Raw genomic sequence first — 16,499 nt, forward strand, 5'->3', positions numbered from 1 at the left:
CATTTATTCTGAGGTACACTTATATGTGAAGTAACACGTGCAAAGGTACATTTTTGAAATGGCAGAGTATTGGAGAGAGACCGTGTAATTGTATATTAACGGTATAGATGATGACGGTCCATCAGTAGTGGAATACTGTACGAGTGTTGAAAACACAGAGGGAGCTTGCTGTGTATTCATATGGAGGAAAGCAAGGTGCAGAACACTCATCATGACAGGCTTTCTGTAGGAAGAGGGGTGGTGGTTCTGTTGCAACAGTAAGGCTGGGTAAGAATCACGGGATTGGAGATTGATGAAAGGTAGCCAATATTCAGTTCGAGAATCACGTGGTTTATTTCACACCATTACCACACAAGTTAGTCAAGTAGTGAAAGTAGAAAAGAGGGTCACGAGCCCCTCCAAGAAGTTCGGGAAGGAGGCCTCTTAGCAGGAGCAGTGACCCCTGGTCCAGCAATGGGCCTCTTGACAAGTGTGAGCGGGAAGTTGCCTTCTGCTCCAACCGAGCTGCTAGTGCAGTGTCCCTGGAAGAGCTCTCAGCAGCGTGGAGTCATGTCTTCCAGCGAAGAGCCAAGTCCCTTGGCCCAGTTGTCTCATTTTAAGCAGTCCATCAGTAGGGTGTTAACAGTTGCACTCCAAGCTGTCTTGTCTCTATGTTTGCTCCTTCTGTCCCGGTGAAGTCTCCCTGCAGACATTACCAAACAAATTCCTTATCTAAGGTAACACTCTTAATTTATCACACTAAGACACTCACAGTCCTGGATCAGATGTCTCAAAACAACTAATATGAAAAAGTCATTGCTGTACTCAAGGTTTTCTAGAATTTCTATGTTTTCATCAAGGAGTTGTATAGTTTTTGCATTTTGTATTCAGACCTGTGGTTCGTTTGAGGTGATTTTTGTAAAGGGTTTAAGATCTGTGTTTAGATTCATTTTTTTGCATGTGAATGTCTGGTTGTTCCCTCCCATTTGTTGAAAAACTGTCTTTACTCCATTTGATTTTTTTTGTTTGTTTGCTCCTTTGTCAAAGATTAGGTGACTATTTACGTGGGTGTGTTGCTGGGCCCTCTGATCTCTTTGTTTATTCTTTTACCAGTACCGCATTGTGTTGTTTACTTAACTTTATGGTAAGTTGCCATTGAGTAGTGTCCGTCCTCTTTGTTTTCTCCTTCAGTATTGTCTTAGCTATTCTGGGTCTTTTGCCTCTTCATTTAAACTTTAGAACCAATTTGTTGACACCACAAAAATAACATCCTGGGATTTTGATTGGATTGAATCTGTTGATCGAGTTGGGGAGAACTGATGTTTTGACAGTATTGAGTCTACATTATTTAGGACTGTCTCTTCATTTATTTAGTTCTTCTTGGTTTCTTTTATCAGAGTTTTGCAGTTTTCCTCATAAAAATCTTCTACATATTTTGTTATAATTAATACATAAGTATTTCTTTTTTGGGTGGGCTAATGTAAGTGACGTTGTGTTTTTAATTTCAAAATCCACTTGATTATTGCTGGTAAATAAGGAAGCAATTGATTTTGTTTAATAACCTTGTATCCTGCAACCTTGGTATAATTGCTTATTAGTTCCAGGAGTTTCTTTGTTGATTCTTTTCAATTTTCTGCAGAGACAATCATGTCATCTGCAAAAACAAAGACAGTTTTATTTTTTTCCTTGCTGATTTATATACCTTTTATTTCCTTTTTATTATTTTTTTTGTCTTATTGTATTAGCTAGGACTATCCATACATTGTTGAAAAGGAGTGGTAAGTGGGCACATCCTTGCTTTGTACTTAATTTTAGTGGAAACACTTCTAGTTTCTCACCTTAAGTATGATGTTAGCTGTAGGGATTTTTGTGGATATGCTTTATCCAGTTGAGGTAGTCCCTCTCCATTCCTAGTCTGCTAAGAGTTTTCAGTTGGTGTTGCATTTTGTCAAATGCTTTTTCTGCATTTATTGATATGATCATGTGATTTTTTCTTTAGCTTATTGTTGTGATGTATTATATTAGTTTATTTTTGAGTGTTGAACTAGCCTTGCATTCCTAAGGTAAGTCACACTTGGCTGTGGTGTATATATATATAGTCTATACATTGGTGGATTCAATTTGCTGATACATTGTTGAGGAGTTTTGTGTTGATGTTCATGAGGACTGTATACTTTTTAATACTGTTGGTGTTTTTCAACCATGTCACTGTATTGCCCACTAAAATTAAAAAGTTTTTAAAAAAAGTCTTGGCCACTTGGGACCTTACATGTATACCACTATTGATAACGAGTTTTGTAAATTTGCTGGGTATCTCTGTGAGCAAAGAAAAAGTGATGTTTGTACACTGGATTGGGATCCTCTTTTGAGATTTTTGATTGCTGGTGATCTTTTGTCCTTTGGCAAGCACCTGAGCTCTGGTTCCTGGAACAGAAATCCCTGCAGTAAGAAACCTAGCGGATACTCTTTTGGTTGCATTAGATGCATGAAAAAAACAAACAGATGAACTAACTACACAATTTTCATTTTTTAGGAGTTGTCATTGCTTCTTTGTAAAATGGGGATAGAGGTAATATTTTTGTTTTTATTTTGTTTGGTACAATTTAAGTGGTATAAAGGCTCTTTAAAGAAATGAAAAAAGAAAGTTTGCTTTTTATTCTACTGTTTTGTACAAGAGCCTTTCCATACACATGAAAGAGGACAGCAGAATTGCCGCGTGAACATTTATAATTTTCTCTCTAATATTGTTTTGTAAGAATTGAGTTGAAATTGCTAAGAACTTGATTCATTCCCTACTGGTTTAAATAAGCAGGCAGTGAGCCGAATGCATGGAAAAGCCATTGATGGGAGAGGGATCTCATTTGGCTCTCAGGATAGGCACTGAACTTCAGTATATTTGGAATAACATTAACTACTTATTTCTTGGTTGGAAATTTATGATAATTTAATTCCTGTTGATAGAAGAGTTTATTATTGAGTGTATAATGGAAATTTAGGATAATTATTAATGATCTGAATTTATATGAAGTATATGTTAACTTTCATTTTACTACTTTCTTCCATGCCTACTATTTCTCAAGATATTCATTGGCAATGGTTCTGTCTTTTAGATAGTTGGAAACTTTCATATTATTCAGAAAGGAAAAATCCTGGTAAGGAAGTTGGAGACAAGAGCAGATCTTGGAATGTACCAAGAGTCTGGTGTTGACCGCCCATTTTTTATGCTAATAAGAAAACATTAGTTCTTTTTTTCAGGGGAGTTTCTCAAGTGTTTTATTCTAAAAGGAACTATTGCTTTTTTATACCATAATCCTGGATTTGCTGTATGCTAGGCATGTCCCTACCAGCTTAACAGTATTGACTATCATTTAGCCTTCAGAATGCAATTTATAAAATGTCATTTTTTTTTTCTTTCTGTCAGCTGAGACAGTAGAGCTGAAGCCAAGAGAGGAAAAAGCAAATATTTGAGAGTGTGAATATTATAAGTGTGTGACGGGTAGAAATGAAAATATCCATCTCTAGGTAAAGTGAGCATATTCTTTTTAGATTTCTATGTGCCAGTAAAATGGGGATGAGTAATTCCCTGAAGAGTTGCTCTGAGGTATTAAAATAATTGGGTTAAACGCCAAACTTCATATTCATAGATCCCACTAAAATTTTTGCAAATAGGGGTTACGGACTGGACTAATCTTTTTTTTTTTTGGTAGGGGATGGAGTAAGAGAGAAAGCACTTCAGTGATATCTTTCACAGCAATCATGATGTTGAGTTTTGAGAAAATCCAATAAAAATTATAGAGTGCTATAGAATAAATAAATAAGAAAAAAATAGAAAATAGCCAGAGATTTTTACAGGGGAAAGAGGCAAAAACTACTAGAGGGAATACAGAGGAAGAAGATAATTAGAAAACAGGTCATAAGAAATATCTTATTCTCTCCCCTGGCTGTTTTTTATGGCTTTATTCATTGGGTGAAAATTCTGGAATGTTCAGTGATATCTCTTAGCTCAGCATTTTATCAAGATCTTTTCATTTTCTCGTAATGAAATGCAATCCCTCTCCCTTCTTATGGTGACGGGCACATGATGAATGATGGGAAAGGAATTCAAGGACCCCAGGATCTTGTTTCTGCTTGATACACAGCAGATGAGATGCCTGAGGTGTCAGTAAATATCGGAGATTTTATTTCCAAGTGGTTAGAAACTTTACGTACCGCCTCTCCTTTGCACTCATACGGAGTAATTGGATTATTTTCACGGAGTCAGTCAGGATTTTGGTGTCACGTAACATCAGTGAAAGAGATGTGATTGCTTGAGTCTCGCTCAATGTACTCCTGCAGATCGAAACTTTCTCTAACCAGGAGGTATGTGAACTCCTTGTGTGCTCGCCTGGAGCCTTCTGACCTTCTCTGTCAAAAGCCGTTTCTGTCCTGACGTTCCCGGTGACGGTCGTGGGTCTGATGGCAGTTACATAACCACAGTCCCTTTTGCAGTCAGGCTGGCCTTTATTCAGAGAGCTAGTACAGGATTTCTTCTTGGCAGAAATAAGCAAAGAAAAAGCTATTCAGATTTTTTTTGTTAATGGAAACATTATGAAAAACAAAGTATCTGAATGGCTCTGAAATTTGAGGATGGTATTTTATCTGAAGGAATTGGTGGGGAATATCAGGGTCATTTCTTAGATCTGATCTTTGTAAGTAATAGGGGCCTTTTTGTATTGACGTTGCATTTTTAAAAGGCATCTTGACATACTGGGGGTTGGGGTCCGGTGTGGGGGGACCCTAGATCAGGAGGAGACAAGGCCACTAGTTCTAGTCCAGGCTGTGTTGTGGTCTCACTTGTTTAGCCGTCTGATTCATGGAGGCCCTGTGTAATCCCAAGGTCCTCGCAGTTCTGAAGCTTGGTGTTTTAATTAGGGGCAGCTTGAGGACTCAGGAGGCCCACGTTACTGACATTAAGAAGACACCTTTTTTTTGGGGGGGGGGCTTCCCTGGTGGCGCAGTGGTTGAGAGTCCGCCTGCCGATGCAGGGGACACGGGTTCGTGCTCCGGTCCGGGAAGATCCCACATGCCGCGCGGCGGCTGGGCCCGTGAGCCATGGCCGCTGAGCGTGCGCGTCCGGAGCCTGTGCTCCGCAATGGGAGAGGCCACAACAGTGAGAGGCCTGTGTACCGCAAAAAAAAAAAAAAAAAACAGAAGACACCTTTTTTTTTTCTTTTAAAGAGGATATCTTTGAAAGCTAGTGTTGGAACTCAGGGAAGGATATTTTAGCCACAAATTGCTGTTACATTTGTATTTTATGATGATGATTTCAGATTTATGCTTGTGCCCTGAAGCTAACTGATTGTGAAGAAAACAAAAGAAAAAAGGAAGAATGCTTGCATGTTTCACAGCAGAAAAGCGATCACTTGACTCTCAGGGATGTGGCTCCTCACCTGCTTTTTTTGGGTTCTTCTAACCGCCCACATCTTTCGTGTAGGTACTAAAACTTAAATTGACCTCCATGCATACCTTTGCAGTGTATCTCTGTGACCCTCTGATATTCCTTTACTTTCTTGGACTTGTGCTCATTTTACGGTGGTTTTGAGGGACAGAACATATAGAAACCTCAGTGTCTTTTACAGATACAGTACAGTAGTTGATTAAAAAAAAAAGTGTGTGTGTGTGTGTATGGAAAGAACGGACGCACCACTGGGGAGTGGACTAAAAGTCTAGTTGGAACTTTGATGCTGTCACAGGCTGACAGCTCCTCCTCAGGGGTCACTGACCCCACACAGGTACTAGAGTCCACATGGGATGTGAAAACTGGGAGATGAACACCTAGGCGTGGGCAGATATATTGCTAACAGATGCAGAGACAGTCCGCTCTCTTCCATGTTCATAGCTGGCTTTCCATTTTCAGCTTGGGCTCATCCTCAAATGTATTCCTGTATAAACTCCAATCAGAGTAGTAGCCAGTCCCAGCTTTTGTGTTCATAATATAACCTGAGGAATTCAAAGCAACATTTTTAGTCATCTGGCATAAACAGTTCTTGTATTAGCAACTTCATTAGAAATCCCCTGGTGCATAATTTCTGTTAATGACTTCATCAAGGAATCCCCATCATTGCTTCCCAAACAGCCTTTTTGACTACTGAGCTTGAAGTGAATCAAGGAAGGTTTAAATATCCCACAGTTTTGCAGTTACAGAAACTGCTAGGAGTTGTAAGCCATGTCTCCTCACTGTGTGGCCTGGGTTGCTTCTCCTGCATTCTTCTTGTCTTCTCATCTGCTCTATCATCATGATGTTGCTTGAAAGGAAAAACAAATACCAGATTGGCATTGAATCTCCAGAATCTGGAAGTGGGCTATTAGAATTTGAAAAGCATATTCATTTTCTGCTTTCTGTCTCTCTGTACTTACTCCTGTTCACCCCTAATCTTGTCCTGTAGCTGGTGTGTAGGATTCTATCATCAGCCTTAAATATATTTGACCAGGTACTACCCTAGAAAAACTTAAGGATGAATATTATGTACTTTAATAGACTCCTGGGTAGGAAGACTTGGAGACCTGGACTCAACTCCAGACACAGCTATTCACTTATGGCTTTGGTCAACACCTTAACCTCCCCAGGGTTCCATTGTCTGGTCTAATAAAGCATGGTGCCTTCTGACTCTGAATTTCTGCCTCATGAAATAATCCAAGCCATATTGTCAATGATTACTGCTGTTCCTATCAGCCTTGGAGACAGAGCTTTCCAGACCTGCTCTAAGTTCTGGACTCTACAAATACATGAGCTTTTCTGTATCCAGTGGCCCCAGGAAAGTAAAATATAGCTGGTGGCATTTTTGAACTTTGTTTGAACTGGCTTCTATTTTTGGTCCACATAGAAATGGACTCGGATTGAAAAGCAGCCTCATCTCTGTGCTGTGTACTCCTTTACCCTTTATGTTGGACAGAGAAGCAAAGGCCTTGAGGTCATTGAGCCTTAAGATAGAACATTTGACAATAGTTATGGGGAGAGGTGGGGAAATCTCTGTGGGGAATGCAGTGTGGTTGTGGAAGAACCTTAATGGTGTACAGTTCTAGGGGATTAATGAAAGAGAAGACTTGTGCTCACAGGTGTGTGTGTGTATGAGAGAGAGAGAGGGAGGGAGAGAGGGAGACAGAGAGCAGAAGAGGTAGATCGATATCTGGAAAGTCTTCATGAATGGGAGAGAACCAGCAGAAAGTCCTTGGGAAGTTTTTATTTTTATTTTTTCATCTGTGTGAATATGTTTGTATTGGAATGGTTCTGAATCCCAGGCTTTAGATAACCTAAGGTAGTAGGACATAGTATCAAGAGGTAAAATTTTATCAGCCAGAGTTGAGAAGTATTAAATAACTGAGAAAGAAGAAAAGGAAATAAAAGATGAAACTAGATGGAGAAAATGATGCTGGGCAGGTCATTTAGCAAGCTCTCTGGCATTGTTTCTGCATATGTAGAGGAGTTGGACCAAATTAGACTTTAAGCTCCTGTTCTGTGTAGGTTATAAGTACAATGGAAGATGTTTCTGACCTTGAAGAGAAGTTAGATGTTTCATCAATTTTTTTCATTCAGTTTTTATTCTTTTCCTGAAGGTATAGTATATGCAAACTGTAAAAAATAAAATGACAGAATAGCATGTGGGAAAAAAGCCAAAATTCCCTGAAATATCTCCATCTATATAATCCTAATGGGTTTACCGTCAGTCATTTGGTGAAGATATTATTAGACTTCTGTGCAACCAGCATAAACTCTTTCATATCATTCAAGGTGAAGGAAACAAATGGTCACATCTTATATTTCTCCAAACTAAGTTAAAACCCACTGAAATATATACTTGCCAGATTGACAGGAGTTTCAGTATTACCCTCCAGGGATGTCCTCTCCTGTCTCTCCCACCCCAAGTTTACACAGTCCAAAGAGGAAATTCACTGAGATTGGCATTCAAGCAAGAAGAGCCTTAGTCTGTCTCCTGCGGCTCTCCCTGCCCCTTAGCCCTCCTGCCATGCTGAACACTGGCCCCACGTGGCTGACCAGCAGTGCTTGCCTGTTTCACTGTGTTATGTCCTGAGCTTAAACTCCCAGGAAAGACCACGTGGCTCTTCGAATAAGGCCAGCTCCACTGGTTTAGTGCCCCATCCATTTTACGTGTTACATAGAATTTCATTGATGACTTGTACCATCATTTGTTTAGCCAGTCATCTAATGGTGAATGTTTACGTCATTGTCAGTATTTGTCATAATTATGTCATGGTGAAAACCCTATTCAATCATGTCTTTAGACTTAATACCCAGGGGTCATGTTGATGGATCAAAAAATATACCTGTTAAATATCTACCCCTATTGCAAATTTGCATCCCAGGATAGATGCATCAATTTACTCTCCCAGTGAGAGTGCATGAGAGTGCCCTGCATTGTCACGCTTGCTGGTGATCTCTCTGAAAAAAGAAAATAGTTCTGGCTACCACAATCTCCAAAGGAGAACATATGGTCCCACACGTGGGCAAAATTATATTTAGAGAACTTGAGCTCCTCTGTGTGTTCAGGATCCATCTGTTAGGGACTTATTGTTTTTCCGTTTTTTTTTTTTTTTGTTAGTTTGTTTTGAATTGATTGTGTCTACCCATTTGGAATCAGAGGATGGGCTATTTACCTCATATTCTTTAAATCATATATGAAGATGTGGCCAGATTTCTCTCAACCTGCTGGGCATTTATGACTTTTTTATTATGTTTTTCCATATACATATGATTTACCCAGTAGAATAAATTTAAGTCCAGGAAGTCCAATTAAAATTTCCTTAAGTGGTATCCTAAAAGCCAGCTGTGAGCTTGAAAACTCAGCAGAACTGTGAAGTTGTTAGAGATCTCTCCCTTAGCCCTCTTTTTCTGTGGTTTCCTGATGGCTAGGTTACGTTAGGTTAGCCAGTATTCATTTCTGAGTCTGTCTCTGTTGTTTTTCTGAAGATTACCCGTTATTGTCTGTCTTTTGTTCTTTAGCCAGATTCACTTGCCATTAAAAATTTTTCATCTTTTCCCTTTATTTTACCCTTCTTCTTTGGAAAATGTCCTATATTCTATGCTTTTGATTTGAACGGTCTCCTAAATATTACAAAGGCCTATGTTAAAATTTTGTCAGCAGTGAGGCCATATGGTTTCCTAGATGTTCCACAGACTAAAGAAAACACTTATTCCAATATTTTGAATCCAACTCTGAGGACTTAAACATATGGTATAAAGATGCTAGGCAAATGGCTTTTAATATTAGAACCATATCCAGCAGAGTGGCAGATGAACTCATCTCTAAGACTTGCTTAAAGAGAGGGATGGAGCTTGCAGCTGTGTCTCGTTGTGCTCATGTGCAGTGTGCCTGCCCTTGGGGCAAGTCCTTTCCTGTTGGGCCTTCGTTCCTCATGGGTAAAATGAGCTGTAACGTTCCACCATTTCATAACCCCTCCCCTTGAAGTGGGCCCACAGAAGCAGAGAGGGAGGCAGTGAAAATGGAGTGTCTAATACATCAAGGAAGACCCCCTCTGAGGTCTGAATGAACACAATCTGTACACAGGAGAAGTCTGTGCACAGAGGAATAAGACCGGAAAACTTGAAAAAAAAATGTCTTGCCACAAAACTTAGGAACGCTGGATAAAATATAACAATTATATGTTTTAATGAATATCAGGGATAACCAGAAAATAAAGGAAATATCAGGGACCAAACATGAGGAGGTAACTGAAGACCTGATCTGTCCTGGGAGAAGTCGGAGTAGGGGCCGGGTGAGGGGGGGTGAGACCACAGGAGATGGGGAATGAGTGTGGGGCTTGAGTTTTATCTTCTCTTTGAGAAGTTGGAAGTGAGTCATCCTCTCAGAAACTCAGGACACTCAAATAATTTTTTAAATTCACATATCCATGTCCTAACAATACAAAGGAAAATATCCAAATGTTGAAAAACATGTAAATGCTTAAAGACAAAATATTACCTAAAATATGACAGAATTAAGACCAAAGCAGTGTGTATCCCAGGGCTGCTGTAACAACCACAAACTAAATGGCTTAGAACAATAGAAATTTTTTCTCTCACAGTTCTGGAGACTAGAAGTCCAAAGTCAAGGTGTTGGCAGGGCCATGATCTGTCTGAAGGCTCTAGAGGAGAGTCTGTTCCATGTTTCTCCTAGCTTCTGGTACTCCTGGCAATCGTTGGTGTTCCTTGTCTTATAGACACATCGCTCCATCTGTGCCTCTGTCATCACAAGGTGTTTTCCCTATGTTTCTGTTTCCTTGTTTCTTCTCTTTTTATAAGACCATCAGTCATATTGGATTAAGGGTCCACCCTAATGCAGTATGACCTCATTTTAATATGATTACGTCTGTGATGGTATACCAAGAAGAGGCAGACCAACATTTTTAAAAAGCAGGATTATGTCTGAACCTACTATCAGACATAATTAAATTAAGGGTAGAAAGGAAAGAATTAAATGAAGCAAAAAATAGCTTGCTTTTTACAGAAGAATGACACCCAGTAAATGTGTAAGGAATGATAGAGTTAGAAAGTCACAATTCTCTAACCCCCAATTGAAAAATGATTTTGATAAATGATGTTAGAGTCATTAATATGTTTGTATGGTACTAGGTTGTCACACCACAAAATTATTCCTAATTGAAAAGGTGGAAATCTAACTTTATCAAGGGGAAACCTGGAGGTGACCACTTTAACCAAGTGATCAAACTGAGCATTGATAATAGTGGGACAACCTGACATGTGTGCCTCCTGATGTGATGTAACCTGAAGCACATATCCTCACCTTAGGAAGCAGTCTTCAGCCAAATAATTAACCTGAACCTAATTAAGCCTTGTGCACCTATCTTTGAGATTTCAAAAAAATACATAGAGGACCAAGTTAAGTGACGCCATCAGAAAACAATGGGATGAATCTGAAGTTTGTAACATTCTCCAAAACAGTTGAGCTGGTCTGTTGAAATACCAGTGTCATGGAAGAAAAAGAAGAAGGGGTAGGGGAAACATTTCAGAACTGAAAGACTAGAAGGATATAAAAACTAAATGTCATTCATGAACCATGATTGATGTTCTGGAAAAGTGAGTTTAAAAGATGTTCTGAAGATCTAAGCAAATCACACATGGATAAGATACGGATATTAGGAAATTATTGTTTTAAAGTGTGGTATTGGCATGTGGTTATTTGAGACAATGTGCTTATTCTTAGGAGTTGCTTAATAAAATATTTGGGGATGAAGTGTCATAAAGTTGGAATTTGCTTTCACGTGGTTAAGCAAAAAATATATATATAAATCTGTATGTAATATGTATATACACGTCAAAAACAAATATACAAAATTGTTAATTTAAAAAATTGAGATAGTACATATATAGATTATTCTTGCACTGTTGTTTTCAAGTTTTTTAAATAACAAAATGTTGGGGGAGAAATCCAGTTGGTCTTATTCAGGCTCGATGATGGCTTACTATGAGGGAGGCTGCTAACACATTTTGCCATGTTAGGTGCAAGGAGACGTATATAATTATCTCCAGAAGTGATAAAGGCATTTGATACAATTGAGTATTCATTCCAGTAATTCCTTATAGGAATAGATTAATGCTTCCTTAATCTGCCTCATTCTCACCAACCAGCATCATGCCAAAATTTTAAAATACTCCCATTAGAGTCAGGAATAAGACTGTTGCTTAACTTTATTCTGGAGGTACTTTGTCATCAACACAGTTCAACAAGGAAAAAAGAGTGGGAGTATAGAAACTGGAAGAGGCAGTAAAATCATCGCTATTATTAGATGATATGACTGTGTACCTAGAAAGCTTTATGGGATCAAATAGAGAATAACATGACAAACAATAAGCACACTCTTTTTTTTTTTTTTTTCTTTCTGGTACGCGGGCCTCTCACTGTTGTGGCCTCTCCCATTGCGGAGCACAGGCTCCGGACGCGCAGGCTCAGCGGCCATGGCTCACGGGTCCAGCCGCTCCGCGGCATGTGGGATCTTCCCAGACCAGGGCACGAACCCGTGTCCCCTGCATCGGCAGGCGCACGCTCAACCACTGCGCCACCAGGGAAGCCCAGCACACTCATTTTAACATACAGACATATTAACATACAGAAATAGCTTACATAGATAAAAACAACTACCAGTTAGAAGATAGAGTGGAAGAAAAGACCTCATTTGCAGTAGCATTAAAAAAAATGGCTAGGAATAAATTTTTTTTAATCTTAAATTAAAAAAAATAAAGTAAAATTCTTCCTTAGAAGGAGGCATAAGAAATAGAAAGGCATACCATGTTCCTTTTTAGATAAGGAGACTCAGCATCATAAAGGTATCAGTTTTACCTGAATTAAACTATAAATGTAACGTGATACTTGTAAAAAATGCTACTGTAAAATTATCATGAATTTTTTATGGAGAAATAATCAAGTATAGCTTTAAAAAATATAAAGAAGGATCATAAGGTAGTTAGCCCTGACAGATATTAAACACATTTAAAAATCTTTAGTATTTAAAACAGTGTGTTACTGGTTCTGTGACTTTGAAAATATTAGAAAAAAATAAATTAGAAAGACAGGGAATATGCTGCAGAAAATCCTATTAAAGTAAATTTAGACACTTGCCCCTTGCAGTGTTCCAAATGCTCTTGAATCTGTTAATGCCTTGCAGTCAGCTGGTTATGTCACTTGATTATCCTTTTGTTAATCCTGGCTCTTGCTCTGACCTGAACGAAGCCAGTTACTTTATCCTGCCCTTAGAAATCGCTTAGGACTGGGACAGAAGACAACTCAGCCGTCTTTACTAAATCCTTCAAGGTGTGTATACATTAGACATTGGCAGGAACCTCAAGCTCTTCAAAGAAGACTCAACCCAGATGAAATGTGGAGGTAGCCTGGGTGTGTCCAGAATTCCTGATCCTTTGCCAGATGAAAATCAGCTACATTCTATGCGTAGGGAAATTTTTTAAGGATTTTGTGGCTCAGAAAAAAAAATTTTTTTAAACAACTAGACTAAGTGAACCTCTTTTCATGAAGATATTTAAGATGCTGTGAGACCAACTAATTATGAGATTGATCAAGGTTGAATCTTGATACTCATAATGATAAATGTGACTTTTAAAATGAGTGTGACTGTTTAGAATAACATGTGCTGGTTTCATCCAATTTGTAAATTTCAGATTTTAAGTAAAGCTTAGAATTGTATTATTTGAGAATTTACACCTTTTTATTTTGGAGTTAAGGGACTCTGGGCCACTCAGTAGGGCCTGGATTCCAGATCTCCCAATCCCCATGCTTGTGCCCTTTCTATAGGATCATACTTCTTTTCACACCTTTAAATTAGTTATCTTCATTTCCTTAGAATGTGTGCTGAAGTTTTCAGAAGGGCATGATAGACGTGAATGTAGTTTTATGGTGTCTTAATGTAAATGTTTTCTCCACATTGCCTGTGATGCTAGCACTTTTTCATGAACTTTCCTATGCTCTAAGTTGCTGCCAGATGCAGCAGGAACAATCGCTATTCCTAAGGAAACCCATAGCTCACTTTATTTTCCTCTTACCTTTTCTTACCCTGGTAAACTTTCATGGTCATTTAGCTCTGTCATAAGAATGAAAGAATGCAGTGAGTTTAATCTTTCCTGTGTTCAGTTATATGGTCCACACTGTTTTGTGTCTTCATTCCAGTTTTTGTGTGTGTGTGTGTGTGAATGGAAAGTTTTATTTATGAAGGAAGATCTGCATCTTTTTTTTTTCCCCCTCCCAGCTTCAGATGTCTCATAGATGGGCAGCTCAGGTCACTTGGATCTTCCTCATTTGTCCCTCTCTTCCTGATGTCTAAGGCTAATCTTATACTGTTAAAATGAATAATGACATAAAAAATAGAATCCCGCTTCCTATATAGGAGAGACTTAATTAAGAGCCAGAGAAGGCTAGAGAAAGCTGCTGTAAGGTTTTGCCTCAACAAAGTAGTAAGTGTTGAAAGGAAATGCAAGCAGTGTGCTTTGGTAAGAGAATTGTAGCATGTCAGGGTAACAAGGGACTTTTAGGCAACATCTGTGTATAACGATGTGACGTATAAAGCCCCCCCAACTGCTGACCAGTGGTCAGCCAACCGTTTGACCCACGCTGAAGACCAGAAACTTGTGAGTACAGCTAGAATGACAGAAAGAACCTTGGCTTTTGGTAGGTCTCTGCATCCTGACTGCAACACATGTGCTCTGTTACCTTGGGCAAAACCGTCTCTCATCCTCAATTTCTTTATTGTAATCTCATTAGGCTGTTACGAGAATTCAGTGAGATCACAATAACTATTATTCTCAGCTAGTCCGTACTCAGAAGCAGAGCTGAAGATATCTTCTCGTTCTCATCTCTTGGTTCTGAGTGTACCTCTTGGGGCTATGCAGAACGTGTTTGTAATCTCAGGACCTAACCTCTATGGTTTAATTTAATAATTTCAGACCTCACCTCTCCTTAGGGCTGTTTGTTGTCCTTTGTGTATTGGAAAGCTGTGTAATTGAAGGACAAATGCACACAAAACATTGGTAAGCAGGTGGCACCTTAGAGCATTCTCTGTGATCTACCTATATCCTACTGCGTTATGCTGAGTTTATGCTACACAGACAGTCTCATTTGTGAACTTGGTGTGTTTATGAACAGAAGCTTAAGTTAAATTTAACTGTTTCAGTCATCTACTGATGTGGAAAATTGTTCACTTTCTGGAGAATATACTGTATACGTATGTTCAGTCAGAGGAGAGTGAGAGCTATCATTGGCATCAAACATTTACTTTACAGCTGTTAGAACTTAACCCTAAATCCTTACCCATAAGATATAAAGCACAGCCTATACATAAGTCTTTTCCACTTGATATTGATAATCGAAATCCTGTCCCAACACAACAGGTGATAAAGTAACCCCATAGACATATATGATCTCACACATACCCATCACATGTATTTACTCTTTACATTCCAAATACAGGGTGAGACCTGGAGAGACACATTTTCACGTTTGTCCTCTTAGAAGCATGTGGCTTTTATGCATGCTGTCCCCATCATGTTAAGTAGAGTGTACAAAGATAATTCAGCAGAACTTTATCTCTGGGCATCTCAATTCTGAATGGTCTGTGATTCAGGGGTGCCCTCAGGGCCTCTGAGATGGCTCAAAAAGGGTCTGTCCCTGGATTCTGGACTATTCTTATTGTCTTGTCCTCTTTCTTCCCCTCATGGTCATCTTTGCTCTTTGCAGTTGCTGTGCCTTCTTCTTGACATTCTTATCACCACCTCTACCCCTTTGTTCTTTTTTTTTTCCCTCCTACAATTTCCCTTACACTTCAGTTTGTTTTTCATATTCAGCGATGCTGAATTTTGCTTCAGCTTAATTGATTGCCGTATGTCGTACATTTGATTATTTGAGCTTCACCCTTCTTGGTCCTGTTTCATGTCAGATATTTGTTTCTAGAGAAACTCTACCTTGAGTAATTTAGGAACCCTGGAGTAGAACATATTCTCACTTGGGCTTTTAAACATGTAAAATTTGAGGATGGACCCTGTTAGATCTTGACTTCCTTAGAACCTCATCGTGTATATAGTTAGCAAATATATATGATTGTATTACATTGCACTCATAAATTAAATGTTCCCTAACCACGAGCACAGTGGTCAGGTCTCTCTGGTGGCTTAAACAGACCACTTTACTTACCCTCATGTAACTCAGATAATGAATGCCCTTTGTTGTGCTTCCAATTTGCTATGTGAAGGAGGTCCACTTCTGAGATCGATTTTAAAAGTGTTGTTTCAAGGCTGTCTGCATGGCCCCACTTAAGAAATTAGGCTATGCAAATCCAACCTGATTACATGATTCAGGTCTAAGGAACTTCGAAGTTCATTTGAGGTTCCTGGTTACCATAGCTTTTAGATTTTACTGGAATTGAAAAACTGAATTTTAGGCTTTTTAAGTTTGATGCAAGAATTCCACTTCTGGCACCAGTATGTTTTCTTTAATTTTGAAACCTAACTGACCAGGCTATAATTTTTCTCTATATTCAGAAATTGATTCTGTGGCCTTGATATACTTTTGTTTATCAGTTTATTTCCTGCTGCCATGATTCTTACTCCTATCAAAACACTTGTTTCTAATGCAGGTAAAGTGCTAAGCCCAGAGATTCTGCTGATCTGTAATGTTCCTAATTGTGCAGGTTGAAGTGTCCCAAGGCTTGCTCATTTAGGGTCCACGGAGAATGCATTTGGCCTGGAAGAAGCTTGTTTTGTTTACATATATCTTGTGAGAGAGGTCACTCCTTTATAGTGACCTGGCATGGGCCGAGGGCACGACTCCCCTTTTAGGCCCAGCTCATCAGTAGAAAGCCCAGCAATGTGGTTTGTGACTATTATTTTTCCTGTGGCAGTGCAGTGTGGAAAGCCAGAATCCTTTTGGAAAATCTGATGTTTTTTCTTTACCAGAAAGATTCACAGAATTAAAGGAAAAAAATCCTGCAGTCGTCTAGTGTGCACA

General features: G+C 39.0%; 1 protein-coding gene across 3 annotated transcripts in view; it reads left to right on the forward strand.

The window, feature by feature from the left end:
- The window catches only part of SH3GL2 (SH3 domain containing GRB2 like 2, endophilin A1), a 199,919-nt gene that overhangs the window by 89,736 nt on the left and 93,684 nt on the right, over positions 1 to 16,499 (forward strand). Inside the window, exon 1 of one of the 3 annotated variants that reach the window (XM_060300967.1) lies at positions 5,380 to 5,448. The exons of the other annotated variants lie outside the window; for them this stretch is intronic. Within the exon in view, the coding sequence (XP_060156950.1) occupies positions 5,395 to 5,448 (54 nt within the window). The 5' untranslated portion in view covers positions 5,380 to 5,394. Of the gene's footprint in view, positions 1 to 5,379; positions 5,449 to 16,499 lie in introns of those variants that run through there. 3 annotated transcript variants of the gene reach the window in all.

This window comes from Globicephala melas, chromosome 6, assembly GCF_963455315.2.
Source record: "Globicephala melas chromosome 6, mGloMel1.2, whole genome shotgun sequence".
Lineage (NCBI taxonomy): Eukaryota > Metazoa > Chordata > Mammalia > Artiodactyla > Delphinidae > Globicephala > Globicephala melas.